At 39.3% G+C, this 24193-nt stretch overlaps 1 protein-coding gene across 2 annotated transcripts in view; it reads right to left on the bottom strand.

The window, feature by feature from the left end:
• The window catches only part of LOC143849851 (coatomer subunit gamma-2-like), a 58318-nt gene that overhangs the window by 15955 nt on the left and 18170 nt on the right, over positions 1 to 24193 (bottom strand). For both annotated transcript variants that reach the window (XM_077359117.1, XM_077359118.1), the window contains exons 9-10: positions 16734 to 16984; positions 16458 to 16629 (exon numbers count right to left, since the gene is read on the bottom strand). In XM_077359117.1, the coding sequence (XP_077215232.1) occupies positions 16458 to 16629; positions 16734 to 16984 (423 nt within the window). The remainder of the gene's footprint in view (positions 1 to 16457; positions 16630 to 16733; positions 16985 to 24193) is intronic.

Here is a 24193-nt window from a genome sequence, read left to right as displayed (position 1 = left end):
AAAAGGGATATGTTATCAGGAGACGCCCCAGAGAGGTGTGAGGGTTTTGTAATCTTTTCTTCAGAATAGTGGAATCGTTGGCTTGTCGCTCTGTCGTGGACGTAGCCCATACCAAACTGGTTGGGTGAACCATGTAAATCTGTGTGTTCTGTGTATGATCTTTCGTTTTATCTTTGCATCGTTATTCTGCTGCGTTGTTAATTCTTAACAGTGGAAAAATATTTGGTTGATGATAGCGTGGAACATATCTCTATTAATAGCCAGATTACTCAGGATGTCAGGGATGCTGCAGCTAATATGGTTGCTATCTTGCTTGACAGTCCCGATATGAAGCCCAGTCAGAGTAAGAAACCAAATAAGAAACAAGATAAGAAACTGATTGGGAGCATTGAAAAAATGTGAAGCAACGTCGAAAGAGGTTACAACCTAGTATAGCACTCAGTTCACCGTATTTCACAGGAAAGCAATGATGCTCTTTGCAATGTCACCGGGCCTGCAGTGATGAAGGTGGATGCATTGGCAGTGCTACAACCTTGGTAAATTTCCTTACAACCTAGATTGTGGTGAAAAGCGCGTTTCATTTTTAGGAACTCTAATTTGTCCGATTAAATTCATAGATATATTGTTTTAGAAGACTAATATGAGCTAAGGTCCATAGAGGGAGATGACTTTTTACTGGATTTGCAGTGACAAAGTCATTGAAAGTGATGGCTATTACATGTGTAAAGAAGACTTGCTTATACTAACCGATCCTAGAGGGCGGTTGTCATCTCCGATAAGATCTTACGTTATTTGTTAGATATGGTTCATTGTTAAGAGTGAGTAATGCTTTGTTACACATTTCTTGTTAAGTTCCTTCTCGCTAACCTATAGATTGTTAATGTATATACCGACTACTTGAACTTGAGGGAGGAATGTTTGCGGAAAAAACAAAGTGGAGCATGCATTTGCCTTACTACTCATCTAGCGGTGAGATTAAAGTGACTTATAAATAATGCATTTGTATTATAACTAATGCTTTTTGTATTTGGTGCTTGCAGCAACTTATAATTGCCGATAGATGTGAAAATCCCAACGCATGTTCCCGATTCTTAAATCGTATAGAGAATATCCCTCTTGAAGAGCTAAGAAAAGTACTCATTCCAATCAACATAGATATGGTTCATTGGATTCTTCTAGTCATGGATATGGGTCAGCGTACCTTCTTTCTGTATGACTCTCTAGCCCATCACACGCATTCGTAAGGGTGCAACCCCTTGTGAGTACTACCCTAAACTTGATTCGTAGGCTAAATATTAATTTGTGCTGACTACTGCCCTAACGTACAGAATTATTGATTTGTTGGTTAATTACCTTGTTGAATGGATCAAAAGTGTGAAAGACATTGATATAAGTGCATTCCCCATCGATGAAGTGGCTCTTCGGCCCATACAAGATAACGGGTGATGTAACTTGCAATTACTTCAGTTAGGGAAACCTACATAAGCGATTAATTCTTATTGTTGCATATTCTTCATATTTTGCAGCCACGACTGTGGGTTGTTTGTTTTGAAAGAGATGGAATACCTCAGCCGCGACGCTAGTTTGGATTTCACCCAGAAAGATATTACAGCTATGAGAGGTTCTCTACTTTCCGACATGTTGAATGGGGTGTATGGGAAAGTATCCGTGTAGGTTGTTCGGAAGGTAACTTAGGGACAGTCTTACGTGGGAGACATTGTTGTTGATTGTAAAGTACATTATGTTTATATTCCATGTTTGTATGTGGTTGTGGTTGTGGATGAATGTTTGTATAAGGCAGTGGTTGTATATTGTTGCATATGATTGTATATGGTACAGGGTGTGGATGAAAGTCTATTCAGCACATGAGAAATTATCCCTGTAATTTATGGACACTCTTACCTGAGAGACATTGTTGTTGATTGTATAGTATGTTTCTATTCATTTTTTCGTGGTTGTAGTTCTTGTTGCCATTTATAACAAACAGCAAACAGGGTTCCTTATTCACCGAAATAGCAAACAGGGTTAAAAAAAGCCACACAATAGGGTTATGACACATTCTACTTAACCCGTAATGTTTAAAAAGGGACACACTAGTTTGGATTTCAATCGCTATCAATGCTAATGAAGACCCCATACACCCTCCAGACAATACAAAAAACACAGTGGGCCATGACGTAAATAGGGTGTGCCCAAAAAAAACTAGACTCCATCGGGAGTTCGAAAATTGAATTGGAAGTCCAATTCAGACTTCCGAAAAAAAAATCGGAATTCGGAAACCAGTAGCTATGCCAATTCTACTCGATTCCGTTCGGAAGTCTGAATAGTTGTTCGGAAATCCGAAAAGGAAAGCCGAATTAATCTTCGGACTTCCGAAGGAAAGCCATTGTTATACCCCACTCTACTGGTTTTCTTCGGAAGTCCGAAAATTCATTCGGATTTCCGAATCAGTATTCGGAATTCCGATTCAGTATTCGGAATTCTGAGGGAATCCAGTAGAATTGCCATTTCTACTGGCTTCCATTCGGAAGTCCAAACTGTTTTTCGGAAGTCCGACACGGAAATCCGAATCAAACTTCGGACTTCCGAACGAAAGCCAGTGGAATTGACAACTCTACTGGTTTCCTTCAGAAGTCCGATTCGGACTTCCGAACCATTTTTCAGAACTCCGAGGGAAACAAGTACAATTGCCATTTCTACAGGCTTCCATTCGAAAGTCCGAAGATTGGTTCGGAAGTCCGACTCAAACATCCGAACTTGGTGTCGGATTTCCAAAAGAAACCAGTAGAGTTGTCAATTCCACTGGGTTTCATTCGGAAGTCCGACCGTTGGGTTCGGACTTCCGTGTCGGACTTCCGAACTATGCGTCCGACTTCCAAGAGTTCCAAAAAATGGTTCCAACATGTTTTAAAGACCAATGATACACCAATGATCAGTTGTAAAACCAATTTAATACTATTAGAATGTCCCAACCACAACTTGCACTCTTGGAACCATAAATTACTCTTGGAACCACTTAAATCCTCGGAAACACTTCGTTGTGGTTCCCTAGTGGTTCCGGAGCCTATATAATGGTTCCAACATTTGTAAAACACCAATGATTAGTTGTAAAACTAATTTAATACTCTTAAAATGTCCCAACCACAACTTGCACTCTTGGAACCATAAATTAGACTCTTGGAACTACTTAAATCCTCGGAAACACTTCGTTGTGGTTCCTTAGTGGTTGCGGAGCTTATATAATGGTTCCAACATGTGTAAAACAACAATGATTAGTTGTAAAACCAATTTAATACTCTTAGAATGTCCGAAGCAATTTAATACTCTTAGAATGTCTCAGCCTTATTGAGGAGATTTTGGATTGGGTGTCAGGATCGGAGATTTCTTTTGTCCATGTTAGAAGATCAGCCAATGAAGAAGCTAACGGTCTAGCTAAATCTGGGGTCATTGGGCAGGGTATAGAGTGGTTCGATTATCTACCACCTTAATTGTATTTTGTTTCTCTGATGTGTTTTTCTCTTATTTCTTCTTTCCCTTTGTATTCTGTGGACCATCTCGGTTCCATTTAATCAATATATCTCGTCATTTCAAAACAAAAAAAAGAATGTCCCAACCACAACTTGCACTCTTAGAACCATAAATTAGACTCTTGGAACCACTTAAATCCTCAAAAACACTTCATTGTGGTTCCCTAGTGGTTACAGAGCCTATATAATGGTTCCAACATGTGTAAAACACCAATGATTAGTTGTAAAACCAATTTAATACTCTTATAATGTCCCAACCACAACTTGCACTCTTGGAACCATAAATTAGACTCTTGGAACCACTTAAATCCTCGGAAACACTTCGTTGTGGTTCCCTAGTGGTTCCGGAGCCTATATAATGGTTCCAACATGTGTAAAACACCAATGATTAGTTGTAAAACCAATTTAATACTCTTAGAATGTCCCAACCACAACCTGCACTCTTGGAACAAATTTAATACTATTAGAGAGAGATAGAGAGAGAGAGGTACATTGATTTTAATACACAAAATCAATGTACAGTTCCGGCCAAATAGTGGCTACAATAGTTTAAATTCTACCAATTCCGTTTGAGGAAGTATCATGTGCAGTAAAAAGGGTCCCACAATCAATGCCACTTTCTTCAAAAAAAAAACCAACAACTCCATCCCTAAGCAAAGAAAGGAGGTGCGAAGGACACACCGGACCTACAAGAGAAAGTTGCAACAATGAATAAAATGTTGGGTTTAATATGGAAATTATATCAAGTGAGTGATAATGAAACATACCTGTTCTGTATAGGTGCAGATGGACCGATGGGAGTCATATTTAACAGACGATTTACGAGGTGGGGATTTTTGCATGTTCTTTTGTTATGTCCAGGTTCCCCAAGCAGTTGTGATGTTGTCCAAATTGCAGCCCTCTTTCTATCCGTACTTTTTTGAGTCGTCAGGCTGTCGTCTTAATCGGTGCTGGCAACACTACTTCTAAAACATGGGATGGCTCCGGCCATTGTGTTCGATCTAAAGTAGGGTGAATCACCTCCTCATATGTAGTCTGATAAGTTGAAGCCAAAAACCAATCATGACAGTACTTATATTTGTCCAGCTTGTTTACTCCCATGGCTGCTATAGCATGCCCACAAGGCAATCCCATCATTTGGAAAAGACCACACGTACACGTTTTCTTCTCTAAGTCCACACGATCCGTATTAGTTGATGATATCACTTCATATTCATTCCAACTACACGGCCGGGGTGTAAACTTGCTGTCATACGGACATGATCTGTCTAACCACTTTTCTGCATTATGGGTCAAATAGGTTTTCCATTCAGAAGCAGCTTTGCGGCGAAGCTGGAAGTAGTCTTGTACTTTCCATCTAGTGTGATCGACTAGAGCCGCGATGGGTAACTCCCGTGCGCCCTTTAATACACTGTTGAAGGACTCCGCTGCATTAGTTGTCAACATATTCCACCTAGCCCCTTTAAAGTATACATTAGCCCAATTTTCTTTAGGAATCTCAGATATCAATTTCTCTGCTTTTGCAATCTTCGCTTTAATACATTCCATCGTCTCCTTATAGTCTCTCTCCCTTAAAGAATATGCGGCTCTCGAAAATAGTTTACAAAGTATGTGACTCTTAAAGGTCTTCAGGAAATTGGCATTGCGGTGACGAATACAATAGCTATGGTATTGATCCCTGCAATGCTTCATCTATAGCTCTAGGCAAACCCTTCATCCGATCAGAGCAAATCGTGAATTCGTTGTTGTTTTTTTCTGCTGGCATCACCCTCTGGCGGAGTAAAAGAATAAACCATAGCCAGCTCTCATACATCTCATTCTCAACCACTGCATATGCTAACGGAAATAATCCACCGTCACCATCTACTGCATTCGCAGCCAATAAAATTCCTTTATACTTGCCTCGCAAATGTGTCCCATCAATTAGTATCAGTGGTCTAATTGTTCGACTGAAGGCGCGTATGCTAGGGCCGAATGACCAAAATAAACAACCAAATGTATGATCTCCACCCCTCCATAGCTCCCGACTTCGATATGCACGCATAATGGTGCTAGGATTGCATCTCGCCATCTCTTGAGCATATGCAGGAAGGATGCGGTAAGACGCCTCGGCATTTCCACACATTATTTCGTGTATAATGACCTTCGCATTGAAAGCCTTCGCATAGCTTATGGTTATACCCCACTTATCCTTGATGTATGCTCTTATCAAAGTAGGCCTCACGTCTTCTGGGCGGGGAAATAACCCAAGGCAGGTGTCTGCTGCCCAAGCTGCTGTGACAAGGGGATGGTCATTAACCCTCAAAGTACGTGAGAATGTACGCTCTGGCACAAACCTTTTTACCCTAACATGATCCAAATAATTTCTCCCACTGATTCTGAAGGGGCAACTTTTATCCTTGCATCTAACGGCATACTTTGTAGGCTTTGAGTCTACTGGGACGAATACAAACTTCCGTACAATTGCATACTCTTTGACTTTGTTCTTAAATACTTTCAAATTCGGGAAGATTCCCCCCATCTTGATCTCCTCAAGTCCTATACGTCCCTCATTTAATTCATCTACAACCATTTCATCTACTTCCAACGGCTCCCTTGTATACGTATTACAGAACGGGTCGCCCACAATGTTCTGTACACCAACGAGGGGGCGTACACCTTCGCACTCATCTTCCTTACCAAAGTCACCTTCGCTCTCACTGTCCTCAACAAAGTCATCATCACCAAATGCATCATCACCCTCTGTACTGTTACCATCCTCGCATTCAATGCCATCACTAACATGCATATCACTATGGAAATCCCTGTTGAACTCTGCATTGTGCCTGCACGGTAGAGACTATGTTAGAATGAATATTGTATGAGACAAACATAGAACTGGCCAAGTAAATGTAATTACTAATTAGAAGATTAAATGGCGGTGCTCATATGTTGAGATGTATTTCCCTCTGTCTCATTAAAAATAGGGTCCTTATAGTCTTGGTTCAAATTCACTGAATATCTTGTCGGATTCCGACCAATGTTGGTATGTTCTTGGGACCACCAACTTCATTTCGAATAGGTGTTGTTGAGGCTGCACGGATGGAATTATTTCTAGGGTTCAATGCCGGTTCGAGAGGAGGAGAAGAAGGTTCACAAATATTTCCATATAAATAGGATCTTCATAATGTTGATTTGTAACCACCATATTCCTGAGCAATGACAAATTTCACATGAGATAATAGTATAATGGAATAAGAGTTCAAAGAATGAAAATTTCCACCTGAGTTAATATTTTACCTCCAGATGGGGATCGGTGCAGAACTAATTCCTCCTACTTTGTACTCTTTAGTACAGGCTCATACAATTGAAGAGGCTATTCTCAAAAATCATCATCACCATAGCCAGGTCATCATCATTTTGAATGCCGTACAACATTTGATATGGATCCACGACATATCGACATTTTATAGATAGCGAGACGCCGGTTGCTATGGTCCCAATTTTTTGGCGAACTAGAGACTCAAATTCTGAAAATTTTATATGCCCATTCACAATTAAAGACTTCTTCGTCCCTCCAATATACTGGAATGATACTTCATCCTTCAAGTACCCATCAACATGTATGATAAAAGAAGCCCTTCTTTCCATCATTTTCGCAAACCCTCTTAGGATAAGAACCACTATTAAACCGTCATAAAAATTTATTACAAACTATGAACAACCATTTGCAATGATACAACCACTTTAGAATGTTAGAACCACAATTTAGACTCTTGGAACCACTACTTAACACCTCGGAACCACTAGATTGGGGTTCCCTAATGGTTCCGAGGCAAACATAATGGTTCCAAGATGTTTACAACACCAACGATACACTCATGATGTATCAAACACTAGTTGGACACTTGAAACCACAATGTAGAATCTTGGAACCACTATTTCACCTCTCGGAACCACTAAATTGTGGTTCCGAGGCCTACGTAATGGTTCCAAGATGTCTAAAATACCAATGATACACTCATGATCACTTTTATAACTAATATAATAATATTAGAATGTCCCAACCACAACTTGCACTCTTAGAACCATAATTTTGACTCTTGGAACCACTACTTAACACCTCGGAACCATTAGATTGTGGTTCCGAGGCCTACGTAATGGTTCCAATAGGTTTAAAACACCAATGAACCACTAAAATAATATTACAATGTACCAACCACTAGTTGGACTCTTGGAACCACAATTTAGAGTCTTGGAACCACTATGCAACCTCTCAGAACCACTAAATTGTGGTTCCGAGCCCTACGTATGGTTCCAATATGTTCCAAACACCAATGATACAGTCATGATCCCTCTGACAACTAATAAAGTAGTATTTTAATGTACCAACCACTTGGGAACCATAATTTACAGTCTTGGAACCACGATTTAACCTCCTCGGAACCACTAAATTGTGGTTCCGAGCCTTACGTAATGGTTCCAGTAGGTTTAAAACACCAATGATACATCCATGATGACTTTTAAAGCCACTAAAATAGTGTTATAATGTACCAAACACTAGTTAGACTCTTGGAACCACGATTTAGAGTCTTGGAACCACTATGTAACCTCTCGGAACCACTAAATTGTGGTTCTGAGGCCTACGTAATGGTTCCAATATGTTCCAAACACCAATAATACAGTCATGATCCCTTTGACAACCAATAAAGTAGTATTACAATGTACTAACCACTTGGGAACCATAATTTACAGTCTTGGAACCATTATTTAACCTCCTTGGAACCACAATTTTGCGGTTCCGACGCCTAAGTAATGGTTCCAATAGGTTTAAAACACCCATAATACATCCATGATGACTTTTAAAACCATAAAAATAATATTACAATGTACCAACAACTAGTTGGACTCTTGGAACCACAATTTAGAGTCTTGGAACCACTATGTAACCTCTCGGAACCACTAAATTGTGGTTCCGAGGCCTACGTAATGGTTCCAATATGTTCCAAACACCAATGATACAGTCATGATCCCTTTGACAACCAATAAATTAGTATTACAATGTACTAACCACTTCAGAACCATAATTTACAGTCTTGGAACCACTATTTAACCTCCTCGGAACCACAATTTTGTGGTTCGAGGCCTACGTAATGGTTCCAATAGGTTTAAAACACATATGATACATCCATGATGACTTTTAAACCACAAAAATACAGTTATAATGTACCAAACACTAGTTGGACTCTTGGAACCACAATTTAGAGTCATGGAACCACTATGTAACCTCTCGGAACCACTAAATTGTGGTTCAGAGGCCTACGTAATGGTTTCAATATGTTCCAAACACCAATAATACAGTCATGATCCCTTTGACAACCAATAAAATAGTATTACAATGTACCAACCACTTGGGAACCATAATTTACAGTCTTGGAACCACTATGTAACCTCCTCGGAACCACAATTTTGTGGTTCCGAAGCCTACGTAATGGTTCAAATAGGTTTAAAACACCAATGATACATCAATGATGACTTTTAAAACCACTAAAATACTATTATAATGTACTAAACACTAGTTGGACTCTTGGAACCACAATTTAGAGTCTTGGAACCACTAGGTAACCTCTCGGAACCACTAAATTGTGGTTCGGAAGCCTACGTAATGGTTCCAATATGTTCCAAACACCAATAATACAGTCATGATCCCTTTGACAACTAATAAAATAGTATTATAATATACCAACCACTTGGGAACCATAATTTACAGTCTTGGAACCACTATGTAACCTCCTCGGAACCACAATTTTGTGGTTCCGAAGCCTACGTAATGGTTCAAATAGGTTTAAAACACTAATGATACATCAATGATGACTTTTAAAACCACTAAAATACTACTATAATGTACTAAACACTAGTTGGACTCTTGGAACCACAATTTAGAGTCTTGGAACCACTATGTAACCACTCGGAACCACCACTAAATTGTGGTTATGAGGCCTACGTAATGGTTCCAATATGTTCCAAACACCAATGATACAGTCATGATCCCTTTGACAACTAATAAAGTAGTATTTCAATGTACCAACCACTTGGGAACCATAATTTACAGTCTTGGAACAACTATTTAACCTCCTCAGAACCACTAAATTATGGTTCTGAGGCCTACGTCATGATTCCAATAGGTTTAAAACACCAATGATACATCCATGATGACTTTTAAAACCACTAAAATAATATTACAATGTACCAACCACTAGTTGGACTCTTGGAACCACTACGTAGCCTCTCGGAACTACAATTTTGTGGTTCCGAGGCCTACGTAATGGTTCCAATATGTTCCAAACACCAATGATACAGTCATGATCCCTCTGACAACTAATAAAGTAGTATTACAATATAATAACCACTTTGGGACAATAATTTACAGTCTTGGAACCACTATTTAACCTCCTCGGAACCACAATTTCGTGGTTCCGAGGCCTACGTAATGGTTCCAATAGGTTTAAAACACCAATGATACATCCATGATGACTTTTAAAACCACTAAAATACTGTTATAATGTACCAAACACTAGTTGGACTCTTGAAACTACAATTTAGAGTCTTGGAACCACTATGTAACCTCTCGGAACCACTAAATTGTGGTTCCGAGGCCTACGTAATGGTTCCAATATGTTCCAAACACCAATAATACAGTCATGATCCCTTTGAAAACCAATAAAGTAGTATTACAATGTACCAACCACTTGGGAACCATAATTTAGAGTCTTGGAACCACTATTTAACCTCCTCGGAACCACAAATTGTGGTTCCGAGGCCTACGTAATGATTCCAATAGGTTTAAAACACCAATGATACATCCATGATGACTTTTAAAACCACTAAAATACTGGTATAATGTACCAAACACTAGTTTGACTCTTGGAACCACTATGTAACCTCTCGGAACCACTAAATTGTGGTTCTGAGGCGTACGTAATGATTCCAATATGTTCCAAACACCAATGATACAGTCATGATCCCTTTGACAACTAATAAAGTAGTATTTCAATGTACCAACCACTTGGGAACCATAATTTATAGTCTTGGAACCACTATTAAACCTCTTCGGAACCACTAAATTGTGGTTCCGAGGCCTACGTAATGGTTCCAATAGGTTTAAAACACTAATGATACATCCATGATGACTTTTAAAACCACTAAAATAATATTACAATGTACCAACCACTAGTTGGACTCTTGGAAACACAATTTAGAGTCTTGGAACCACTATGTAACCTCTCGGAACCACTAAATTGTGGTTCTGAGGCATACGTAATGGTTCCAATATGTTCCAAACACCAATGATACAGTCATGATCCCTTTGAAAACCAATAAACTAGTATTATAATGTACCAACCACTTGGGAACCATAATTTACAGTCTTGGAAGCACTATTTAACCTCCTCGGAACCACAATTTAGTGGTTCCGAGGCCTAAGTAATGGTTCCAATAGGTTTTAAACACCAATAATACAGCCATGATGACTTTTAAAACCACTAAAATACTGTTATTCTGTACCAAACACCAGTTGGAATCTTGGAACCACAATTTTGAGTCTTGGAACCACCATGTAACCTCTCCGAACCACTAAATTGTGGTTCAGAGGCCTGTGTAATCGTTCCAATAGGTTTAAAACACCAATGATACATCCATGATGAGTTTTAAAACCACTAAAATACTGTCATAATGTACCAAACACTAGTTGGACTCTTGGAACCATAATTTAGAGTCTTTGAACCACTATGTAACCTCTCGGAACCACTAAATTATGGTTCCAAGGCCTACGTAATGGTTCCAATATGTTTCAAACACCAATGATACAGTCATGATCCTTTTGACAACCAATAAAGTAGTATTACAATGTACCAACCACTTGGGAACCATAATTTACAGTGTTGGAACCACTATTTAACCTCCTCGGAACCACTAAATTGTGGTTCTGAAGCCTAAGTAATGGTTTCAAGAGTCCAAGTATACATACGATGTCCAATCAGGCTTCTCTTTATACACACACACACACACAGAGAGAGGATAGAGAGATAGAGAGTTAAAGAGAGAGAGAGAGAGGTCAAGATAAACATGGTAATAACCCAACAAAGAGGCTGGTAGACCATGAAAACATGAAAACAACGCACAAATAATATGAAAACATGAAAAGATGTAAACCCTATTCCCGCCCCTTTTGATCACCAAGAACACCCCCTGTCAGTGTATGTGGCAATCAGTGGCATTGAATTCTTCTGACATAAGTACAACAGCCCCTCTTTGGTCATTGATACATTGGCAGGGGGTGTTCCTGGTGATCAAAAGGGGCGGATATATCATTTCCCTAAAAAAATGGTATAACCTTCAAAAGCCAATTAGTAGAGGAGAATGGACATACTTGGAGCTATGTTTATCACCCAAGTAGAAACAAGTAATGGTGTTTTTTTTTCCAAAATACAATGGCTGCTATTCACGTTGGATGACCTAGCAAGGTATGGCAGTGGCTGTTTTTCACGTTGGAACTTGGTTGGGGAAGAAGAAAGAAAAAGAAAAGGTGGTAGGTGAAATAGCTTAGGGATTAGAGCCTACAAAGTTGGTGGGAAAAAGCAAGTGGGTATATTTGTCCTAAAGGACCTATTTCCTACCTGACAGCCCTCTTTTTATAAATTTGAAATCACCACCCGTTTTGCACAATATATCGAAAACTTTGAATTATTTTAATAATTTTTCTATTTTATTTCGATAGATTTCGTCAGAAATTTCGAAATTTCAGCCGAAACTTCGGTTTCGTTGAGGGTCGAAACGCATTCCAAAACCAAAATTTAAAACCTTGAAAAAAAACCGGAGTGTCGTACCAATACAAATGCAAAATATGAATTCACACTCGGGTAAAAATCTTACAATTTACATTTCAAAGGTAAAAAAACTTATAATTTACTCTTAAATGCTATAATTCATGTCAAATACTATTCAAAGGCAGTCACAAATAAGTGTGATACCTAGAAAATGATAATTTGAGGGAAGATGAAAAAAAAAATCAAACAATGTAACATATTTCAAAAGATTGATGAACTTTAATTCCACATAATGAGAAAGAAACAATAGAAGAGACTATTCCATGATCATTATAGCCAATTTCGAGAAGTTGAATCAGAAAAGAATTAAAAGTGAGAATAATTATCAGTTAGGCAAAGCATTGCAATGGATTCAAACCCATAACCATATAATATAAATTCCTCCTGTAAAACAGGTATGCCAACAGCTGAGGCTGATTGGCAATCGGTGGAGGAGATTCAAGAGCCTTATATTTCCAATGGCCGCCTTGATTTAGATAAAAAAATTGCCAAAGGATGGAAAAGAGAAGACTATATGATAGATTTTAGTGAGACAAAAGGAGGAAAAATATCAACAATAAATCTTGGATGGGAGAGATTTTAGAGAGACAGGAAGAAGGGGGGCGGGGGAGGGGGGGGTGTGGTTAATTTACCGTTGATTGCTTTCGGTAACCAACACAATCTATGATTTATTAACTCCCTTACGTAGATTTATTGAGTAATTATAAGGAAAAATAGGTTTTAATATAAAATTATTCTTACGGACGAAACAGACCGTTATATAATAGAGGGACGTTTTGTTCATGGTTTCCATACCGGTTTTCCTAGTAGGATGAAAAGTTGTCCTGGATTATTTGTAACTACATATTTATATTACAGGCGTAGCAATCAGTTAGACCTTCGATTGACTATCTTGTAGATTTTGGGAATATTAAAAGGTAATTAGGTTTGGGTACAAGCAATGAACTAAGAAACAGCCTCATAAATTGAGTTCCATGACTCCATCTATTACATAAGGGGCTTTACCACGCACAATGTCTTGATATAAGCTCGGGGTGCAACTCAGGTTGGGCTCAACATGAACTCGATGGGTTCAACCCGATTTCGGCTAGGGTTGGGTTGGCATTTCTTCAGGTTGGGTTAGGAAAAGCCAACCCGATTTAAATTTGGGTAGGGTTAGGGTTGAGGCCTTGGGGAACCCAACCCGAACCCAAAATCCGTCCTCTAATTTAATCGTGATGTTTTAGAGTAATGTTTCTTTTCTTTTTTGTATTTTTTTGTTTGCCCCTAGGTTAACCCTAATCCAACCTGATCCGATTTGGAAAAATAACATGTTACACGGGTTGGGTTAGGGTTGAGAGATGTAGAGGTGGGTTGGGTTAGGGTTAACTATCCTAGGCCCGAGCCTCGGCTGGGGTTGGGTTAGGGTCGAGGGAATGCTATCGGTTGGCCTCAACCCGATCCAACCCAACCCGAGTTGGACCCCTAATATAAGCAAAGTTCAACCCGGAAGTCATCTACGATAAATTTCACATAAAAATTGCAAAAGGACGGAGGGTGTTAGGTTCTTTTCTAACAACCACTTTTTAGACCCAATGTATTCCATGTGGAATATGATCGGATCAGTGGACGGTGATTGTGATCAGTAGACGGTGATTGATAGGCTCGTTAGCAGTGATCCAAATGGTGACTGATAGTGACTGACTATCAGCTACCCATTCTCTTCATATACAAGTAAAAAATTGAAAAGCTAAACTTTCATTGTTACCTGGCCTAGAAAGAGGGTCATGGCTCTAAAATTCTGTTAAAACCAACACGAAACAATTAAAATATTTCCGTTCAAATATCGAAACAGATACTTAAGTTGAAACCATAAGTGCATATGTTTTCATTATTTTGGTCGAAACTTGGAAACGTGTCGATTTTGGTAAAAAACTCAACTCAACAAAGACTTTGTCCCAAACTAGTTGATTTCGGTAAAAAAGTTTGATAAAATATGTAAAACATGAAAACATATGCAAAAGATGGAATTTTGAGATGAAACTTCAAGAGATGCTTTTTTGAGAATTTTAAAAACTTCAAGAGATGCTAAAAAATTATTTATTTTATTTAAATTAAAAGCTTCGTTTATTATATTAAAAATCATAAAAAATTATATCAAACTATTGTAGTTTTACATACTATATTGAGGAATGATAGATGCAAGGGCTCTCTTTATGCGAGGCTAGAGAAGGGGCCCTGAATAGATCCACGCCGTGTTTAAAGTCGGTTGAGAAACTGAATTCGGTTGCACTTAATGATGTGGATCTATTCAAGGGCCCTTCTTTAGCCATTGCATAAAGAAGGCCCTTGCATCTATCATTCCTCTACTATATTTTATAATATTATAATTAAATTTTATATTTTTATTAAAAAATTAAAAATCATTACATCAGAAAAAATAATAAAAATCAAAGCATCTGAAGATTTTGGCCATGCCTTGTTATACAAAAAATTATGTTGTATTTCTACTACTTTATATTTTGTTATATTTTAATAAAATGTTCAAGAGGAATGATTGATGCAAGGGCGCCCTTGCATAAACAGAAGGGAAAGGGCCCTTGATTGGATACACGTCATTAATGCCCTGTTTGTTTCAGATTGAGACGACCGATGGTGAGGGCCCCAAACCGATTATTGGCCAAAATTAAACATAATTTTGGCCAATAATCAATTTGGGGCCCTCACCATCGGTTGTCAAAATCTGAAACGAACAGGGCCTAAGCGCAACTGATTTTGCTTTCTGAACCGATTTTAAAAAGTTACCGAAAATTATGTGGATCCAATCAAGGGCCCTTTCCGGTTGTTTTTGCAAATAAAATTATCTTCCTTTGCCATTTCAATGAAAATGTCTTTCACCATTCAAAAAAAAACTATACTAGTATGTTTTATGTAATTATATTTATATGAATAGCATGTGAAATGTGGTGTGTTTTTATTATGTATAAATACTTATATGAATTACATGTGAAATGTGGTATAAACTGAATTATCAATGTGCGTGACAATGGATGTAACTAGGTTTTCGATGTTGCTAAGCTATTATCAGTGGTTTTCTTGCTTATGTGATGGTTTTTGAGTTTGTATTCGTGCTTATTCTAGCACTTCCTATAGTTTCATCTTAAATATCCATCATTTGCATATGTTTTCATATGTTTCCATTTCCATCACAATCAAAACACATACAAGAACTAAAACATGAAGCTTTGAAGAGGGTTTACATCAGTGTTTAAAAACTCATTGGCACGACAAGGAACTCGCCCGAGTCGACAAGGATCTTTCTTAGCCGCGCTCCGCGTTGCACCACATCCGCATTCCACGTTTTGCCCTACGGAGTCATAAAACTCCTTTGACTCTCCCGAGTTATGACCGCGTCAACCACATTCTTGGCCGCGTCCGCGCCAAGTCGACAAGGATTTTTCTTGGCCATGTTCTGCTTCATATCCGCATTTTTAAACACTAGTTTACGTAGCTAAAAAAGAGGAGGTACATTCGCTAAAGAACTCTCCTACTATATGCGTCCTAGCACCAGTATATACTCGCCATACCAGATGATTTGGCTCGGTTATGTGATATAGAAGCAGATATAAACTTGAACAATAAATACAAGAGAGCGGAAGATAGATATTAAAATCTCCTTCCATTTATTGTTTGTCAATATGTTACACCAGGAAAAAGAACGGTTAACTCTCCAATTGTGGTCGACACCAAGACCTTGCTTGATATCCAATATAGCCCTTTGTGGATCAATAAAAAGGAAAGACCAATAAAGGAATGAAATGGAAATGACTAGGCATGCCCTTTCATGTTTCACGCACATGGAAAATACTGAACCAGACAGGTAACCTTCCTCGTAACCTTCCTGCATGCTGATATAGTGCTAAAGCCTTTCGGATACATGCAAACAAAATATTCTCATAGAAGCGAAAATTAAAACTTAAAAGACTAGCAAAGATGAGCAGCAACAATAAGTAAAGAAGATGCAAATATCATAGCCAACTTAACCAATGGAGCGGAAAGAAAAATAATGGATTTAACAGTGCCTAACCTGAGTGGAAAGATATGTGAATTCACAATCCTCAATAAATTCACAAAGATGAAACAAGCCACTTTCTTTGGCATCGGGTATATCTCTGATGAGGATAACGATCGAATCAACAATTGATTTCTTATACTCAAAACCTCCTTCTTCTCTAAGAATGTTGCTTAAAAAGTTCATCCTGGAAAACCATTACATACAGGCTACACGATTAGCTACATCCAAAAGCAAGCAAATTATAGAGCTAAATTTAGGAACACGTATTACAAATATAAGCTTACTCACAGTGACCGATACTTGAGTGGAAACTTTAGGCACAGCGATCGAATAGCTTCCACAACAACAATCTTAAACTCATCTGCTATATCAGACATGAAATTGGTTATCTGTTTCATCAGGCGATCCACACTCGATTCGTTGCCTGTCTTCAAGAGTGTAGTGATAGCAAGAGTAGCAATGCTCCTGTTTTGATCTGACATTAGGCTCTCCATATCAATATTGCAATTTGTAACTGCCAAAGGACGAGTCATTGCAACCTAGTAAAGAATTGAAACTAGGTTAATTTTAGATACAAGTGCTGGCATGATGGTAACACCAAAAGAAAATGTAGAAAGCCACCCAATCTATTAATTACTGATTAATAATAACCGGGCATTACAATAAGATGGACCAACAACTAACTGAGAAACACCCTTAAAGTATGATGTCCAGAGAATGAAGACCATAAAGCTTGACTTATATAAAGATATCTGTACGACCATATTTTGCTACTGTTGCGAACTTACCTTGTTTTACACTTTTTAATTGTCTGCTGAGAGTTTATGGTACTTGTAAGACCAAATTTCGCTAATGTGGCAAACTCACCTTGTTCTACACTTTTCAATTGCAAACTGAGAGTTTATGGGACTTGTAATAGCCTCTGACAGCTGGTTAGACATTATAAAACAGGGTGAGTTCATCCCATTATCAAAACATGGTCGTGTGGATCAGTTTAGACATTGTACACATGTGTGTATTAAACATGTTGCGCAAGCCTAAGGGCAGTTTAGTCATTGTACAGAGCTTTGATCGCGTTGAAGATTGAAGATCGCGATTAAGGTACCTCATCCTAACCCTTAACCCACAAATCCTAACCCCTAAGCCTAACCAAGTGTCGCAACCCAACTCTAACCCTAACCCTAATATGTTCGCAAACTAATACCACCATTAGTCCTTGTTCGCAGAAAAATACTGTCATTAGTTGTCTGTTCGAAGACTCATACCGCCATTAGTCCTGTCCGCTGACTAATACCGCCATTAGTCCCTGTTCGAAGACTCATACCACCATTAGTCCCTGTTCAAAGACTCACACCGCCATTAGTCCTGTTCGCAGACTAATACCGCTAGTTGTCTTACTAATACCGCCATTAGTCCTCTACCCTAGCCGAACCCTACCCTTGCCCTAGAGATAATATTGCCCCCCGCCCTTCCTTGACCTATTTTTGTCTTTTTCTAACCTATTTTGTTTGAAAATCAGCACCCTATTTGCATCTTTCCATGACCTAAATCTTCTCGTCTTGTTTATTTCTTCCTTTTTTGGTGATTCCAAGTGTTTGGTTCTTATTGTTAATGGTGTTGGTTATTCGTTGTGATGAGTATTAGTTATTGGCGAAATTTTTGGAGTAACTATGGATGATTGTAGGTGGTGGTTGGTGACTACTTGTTATTGAGTAGTTGTTATGGACTGGTTGATTATTGATGGTGAGCATGAGTTCACTAATTCTCATTATGTAATCATAGTGATAGTGGTGTTGCTTTTCATGGGTTGGTGATTGGTCCCATATGTTATTTGTGGTGATTGGATGAGTTCTGATTTTCTTGGTTGTTCGTTGATTGCCCCTTGAGTTTGTCGTGGTGTGTGGTGTTTTTATGTGTATTGGAGATCGAATTTTCGATATTCCTTTTTATTTCTCGTCAAACGAATGTCATCTTCTTCTGAAAATCCTAACTATTCTAGCATGATATGGGGGAATCTCATTAGAATAGTAATCCACTATGCTTAACAATAGGTCCTGGAGACTTCTTGGTTCATCATGCTATTGCTCTAGGTTTGCATACAACCACATTGATTTTAGTAAAAGGTGCTTTAGACACACGCTCGGGAAGACCATCTAATTCTCCGGAAAGGATCAGTTGAAACTAGCCGTTTTCAATAAAATCATCACGTAGTAAATCAACAAAACCCAAAGTGACGTCTTGTTCCCCTTCCAGTTTGCCTACTACAGTACTAGAGTGAATATGATCTCCACCAGACATATGTAACGCTTTGCCCTCTCAGCAACTTGGCTCCATGAAAGTTGATGAGATCCCGTCTTTGTCTACGATTCCCTCCACTCACTACTCTCATGTGGAGACCCCCGTAGAGGCTCCTCTACAGATGACCTCTATTCGTCTTGATGGGAATAACTACCCGGCTTGGAAGAGGGCAGTTCGTATATATCTTTTGGGCCAAGGAAAGGTTTGGTTTCTTGAGCAGTCTCCTCCAGCTGTGACAAATCCTACTTATGCCAAGTGGGAACAAGAGGATGCAGTGATTAGATCCTTCTTATGAATTTGTATGGATTCGCAGATTGCTGCTAATATGATGCACTTGATTCATCTAAGGAAGTCTGGGACCAGGCTGTGATTTTATACTCTGGAGCAGATAACATCTCTTGGATGTGTGATGTATTCTCAGATTGGTTTAAATTTCAGCATGGTGACATGTCCACAATGGATCATTACAGCTCATATATTTCATTGTGCCAGCAGGTAGACAGGATACACTGATGCCTTTCACTATTGATCCCATTGTCCTTGTAGAGCGTCGGGAAAAACTCTGTGTGGTTCGCTATCTTGATTCTTTGGGGCCTTATTATCTTCAGATGGGACAACAGATTTATAGTTTTGGGTTCCGTCCATCTCTTTCAGAAGGAATTTCTCGAGTACAGCATATGAGGACTGTTCCAGTTAGTGATCATCCTCTCGATGGATCCGCTCTAGCCACATCTACTAGTGGAGATTGTGGTCGTGGTTTTACTAGACCTGGCCGTGGACGAGATGGAGGTTCTCGTGGCCATGGTCGTGATGGAGGTGGCTATGGCCGTGGTCGTGATTCAGGGGGAGGTCGTCGCCGTGGGTCTCGATATTGTTCCCATTGTCATATGTAGGGACACACTATTGATTATTGTTATGATTTACAGCCGAAGCTTCGCACATACCGGTCTACTATTGCATCTGTTGCTACATCTGACAGCCACCCCTACCTCTGTTAAAGGATCTGCTCCTCCTGCTCTGCCACCTGCTTTCGTTCCTGCTCCTTTGGTCCAACGAGACCCCTTGTGATGATTGACCGAGCTGAGTATGAATAACTTGTGCGTCTACGTGATCGATCCAAGCAGCCCATTGCCACTTTTGCCCAGCCAGGTAGTTCATCTCGTTTCCTTTCTAGTGATGCTTCTGGATCGTGGCTCATTGATTCAGGGGCATCCCATCACATGATTGGTAATTTCAAACTTCTTTCCTGTCAACATCGTCTAGTACACCTCATACTATTACTATAGCAGATGGTACTACATCAACTATGACTGGGGTTAGTGTAGTTTCTATCTCTGAAGACCTTTGCTTATCTTCAATTCTTTATGTTCCTTCATTTCCTATTAGTTTATTGTTTGTGCGTCAATTGACGAAAACTCTGAATTGTTCTGTTTCTTTCTTTCCTTCTTATTGTGTTTTTCAGGATCTGAAGACTAGGATGTGGATTGGTTTAGGATGTGAGATGGGTGGCTTGTACTATCTCGATTCTACTTCTGCCGATGCGCGCTTCACACATCTGTTGATGCATATCAGTGGCACTGTCGTTTGGGGAGGGTCACCCTCCTACTGATAGTCTTAGGAAATCTCCCTTTGTTACTACATCTGTTGAGTCCTTTTCTTATGAGCCCTGTGAGTTGGGAATATACCATCGTGTGTCTTTCCCTTCGTGTGGTGTTCGTCGTGCTTCACTACCTTTTGAGCTTATTCACTCAGATGTGTGAGGTCCCTCATGAACTGTTTCTTCATTAGGATTTAGACACTTTGTTATATTTATGGATGATTTCTCGCGTGTTATGTGGTTATTCCTCTTGAATAGGGGTGTCAATGGATCCAGACGGTCTGATGGACCATCCGAATCTGAACTTTAATGAACGGGATATAAGCATACCAAGAGGGTCCATAGGTGGACCCTCTTGGTATGCTTATATGGTGGACTGACATTCTAACTCTTTTTGAAAAAATTTAATTTTGTACTAAGCTTAGTAGGACATAATAGGACACTCCGATGGACGGTCCAATTTTAAATGGACTGTGATCGTGACGTGGAAACTAGGATCCGAAGAACAATCCGAATCTGATCTGACCTATAAGGAATTTGAATGGATCGTGACCGTGACATAGGTGGATCCATTGACACCCCTACTCTTGAAGGATCGTTTTGAAGTGTTTAATGTATTTCGTAGTTTCTACTTTGAAATTGTTAATCAGATTAAATGTTCTATCTCTTGCTTGCATACAGATAATGCTAGAAAATATTTTTCTAACACCAATGGTTTTCATCACTTTCTTGATTCGTGGCATCACGCATCAATCATCTCGTGCATATACTTCGCAGCAAAATGGTGTTGCAGAGGGGAAGATTAGATATTTATTAGATATTACTCGCACGATCATGTTTCAGATGCACGTACCTAAAGTCTATTGGGGAGATGCAACTCTTACAGCATGCTTCTTAGCGAATCAACTCCCCTCTTCAGTGTTATCTGGCCAGACACCTTTCTCTACATTATCCCATTACTCCGTTAGGTGATCCATTTCTTTTACTTCCACGCATCTTTGGGTGTACATGTTTCGTTCATAAATTGGGACCTCGTCTCGACAAGCTAGATCCTCGGGCTAGAAAATGTATCTTTTTAGGATACTCTTGCACCCAAAAAGGATACAAGTGTTATAATCCTCAACTGCGGAAAACTTATGTTTCTGGAGATGTCACTTTCTTTGAGGATAGTCCTTATTTTTCAGACCCCCCTTCCACTTCTGTTGAGATGCCTACTCTATTATTTCCGCTGCAGCCTTATCCTGTAGAGCCCTCTACAAGACATTCCCAAGTGGTTGGTGATGGTGAGACACCCGAGGGTCATACAGAGCCTATGCCAAAAGCTTATACTCGAGGACCAAGACAGATTGTTCTCTCTACTGCACAGCCATCATCTCAAACAGCTGATCCTCATGCTCAGTCGGAAGCTCCTACGTTGTTTACTTTTGTTCCTATCTCTGATTCACCTATTGCCTCTCACACTCGCTCACATACTACTGCACATCCCATTTCCCAGTTTTTTCATATGAGCATCTCCAACCCTCCTTTCATTCATTTGCTTCTAGTGTATCTTCTGTTTCTTTGCTTAAGTCTGTTTCAGATGCTGTTACTCATCCTGGTTGGAGAGCAGCTATGGATGCCGAAATGGCTGCTTTGTATTCAAATAATACATGGAGACTTGGTTCTCTGCCTTCGGGTGCAAAAGACCGTTGGGTGTTGATGGGTCTTTGCAATTCAGCATCTTCCTGATGACACCATTGAACTGCTTAAAGCTCGACTTGTGGCTAAGAGATAAACCCAAACTTGTGGGGTTGATTATCGGGAGACATTCTCTCCTATGGCCAAGATACCATCTGTTTGAGTTTTGATTTCTATTGTTGTTAACCGTGGCTGGCCATTTTATCAACTTGATGTTAAAAATGAATTTCTCCAAGCTATTTAAGGACTCAAGCAATCACAGAGAGCATGGTTGGGAGGTTCGGTGCAACAGTTCTAAAATTTGGTATGAAAGAGTGCGTTGTTGATCATTCTGTCTTCAGCTATCAGTCCAATGCTGGCTACATCTGCTTGATTGTATATGTGGATATGTGGATGACATTGTAATCACATGAGATGATAGAGCTGGTACACGACGTTTAAAACTTTTCTTCAAGAAGAGTTTTCTACAAAAGATCTGGGGTTCCTCATATTTTCTTGGCATTGAAGTGGCTTGTTCTCAGTATGAACTGTCTTTATCACAAAGGAAGTACACCTTAGATATTTTAGAGGAGACGAGTTCTATAGGGGTAAACCCAACATCTACACCTATGGATCCAAATGTTAAACTACTTCCAGATGAAGGTGATTTGTTAGATGATCCAGGACGATACAAGAGGCTTGTTGGAGAATTTATTTATTTGACAGTTACTCCACCTGACATTTCGTTTGTTGTGGGGGTAGTCAGTCAATTTATGAATTCTCTCGGACTTTTCATTGGGCAGCAGTAATTCAGATTATTAGGTAATTGAAAGGTACCCGAGGAAGAGGATTGTGTTTCAAGAAGAATGGTCATGAAAGTAGAGGTATTAACAGATGTTGACTGGGCAGGGTCTCCAACTGATAGGAGATCCACGACTGGTTATTGCACCTTTGTTGGAGGTAATATGGTATCATGGAAAAGTAAGAAGCAAGACATTGTGTATACATGGCCATGTCTTGTACTAGTGGAGAACTAATCTGGCTACATTCCTTATTAGAGATTGGTCTCTCATCTTCAGGCCCAGCTCGATTGAATTGTGATAACAAGTCTGAATTTATATTGCTAATAAACCTGTCTTTCATGAAAGGACCAAGCACATTGAGGTTGATTGTCATTTCATTCGTAAGAGGATTTAGAGAGGCAAAATATGTACCGTGTTCACTTGATCAGCAGATCAACTTGTAGATGTGTTTACCAAAGCCTTAGGACCTGCTAAGTTAAAAGATGCTTGTAAGAAGCTCGAAATGTATAATATATACACTCCAGCTTGAGGGGGAGTGTTAAACATGTTGCGCAAGCCTAAGCGCAGTTTAGTCATTGTGTGTGAGGGAATGGTTTGTGAGCAGCTGCTCGGATAAGCTTATCTGAGCCGAGCTCATAAACCATAGGGGGGGCCACATTTTGGGGGTGATCCTAAGCATTCATTTGGAAGGCCTCATCATGGATGGGGTGTGTACCAAAAATCAACTCCATTGGATCATCTTAGGGTGTCCATTTGTGGAGGGAAAAATGGACAGATATTGTTTGTCCACAAATCTGCCCATTTTTTCCCTCCACAAATGGAGGGGTTAAGATGATCCAATGGAGCTGATTTTTGGTACACACCCCATCCATGATGGGGCCTTCCAAATGAATGCTTAGGATCACCCCCAAAATGTGGGCCCCCTATTTCGTTCACGAATTCTCCCCAAATCTTCTTCTCTTCTTTCTTCAATGTAGCTAACAATATATATATATATATATATATATATATATATATATATATATATGATTTCGCCAACACTTTGAATTTATTGCCGACACGACACCTGTGTCGACCCTCCTTTAGACACTTTTAAATGTATTGCTAGAAGTGTCAACAACTATACATGCATGTACGTGTATGAGTGTGCTACTATTTCTATATTTTTAGGGGTTGACATGTCATATACCCTGTATCCGTGTCAAAACTCGGCAATGAATCTGTGTCCACAAATCATGATTATATGTACTTCTACTTTAGATGTGTCCTCATTTTTAAACTTTGGGAGTTTGCCATATCCGTGTCAAAACTCGGCACATGAATCTGTGTCCACAAATCATGATTATATGTACTTCCATTTTACCTGTGTCTTTGTTTCTAAACTTTGGGAGTTT

The sequence above is a fragment of the Tasmannia lanceolata genome, unplaced genomic scaffold, assembly GCF_043159265.1.
Source record: "Tasmannia lanceolata isolate RefF3 unplaced genomic scaffold, GAP_Taslan_0.1 ptg000018l, whole genome shotgun sequence".
Lineage (NCBI taxonomy): Eukaryota > Viridiplantae > Streptophyta > Magnoliopsida > Canellales > Winteraceae > Tasmannia > Tasmannia lanceolata.
This window is presented reverse-complemented; position numbering and strand designations above follow the sequence as displayed.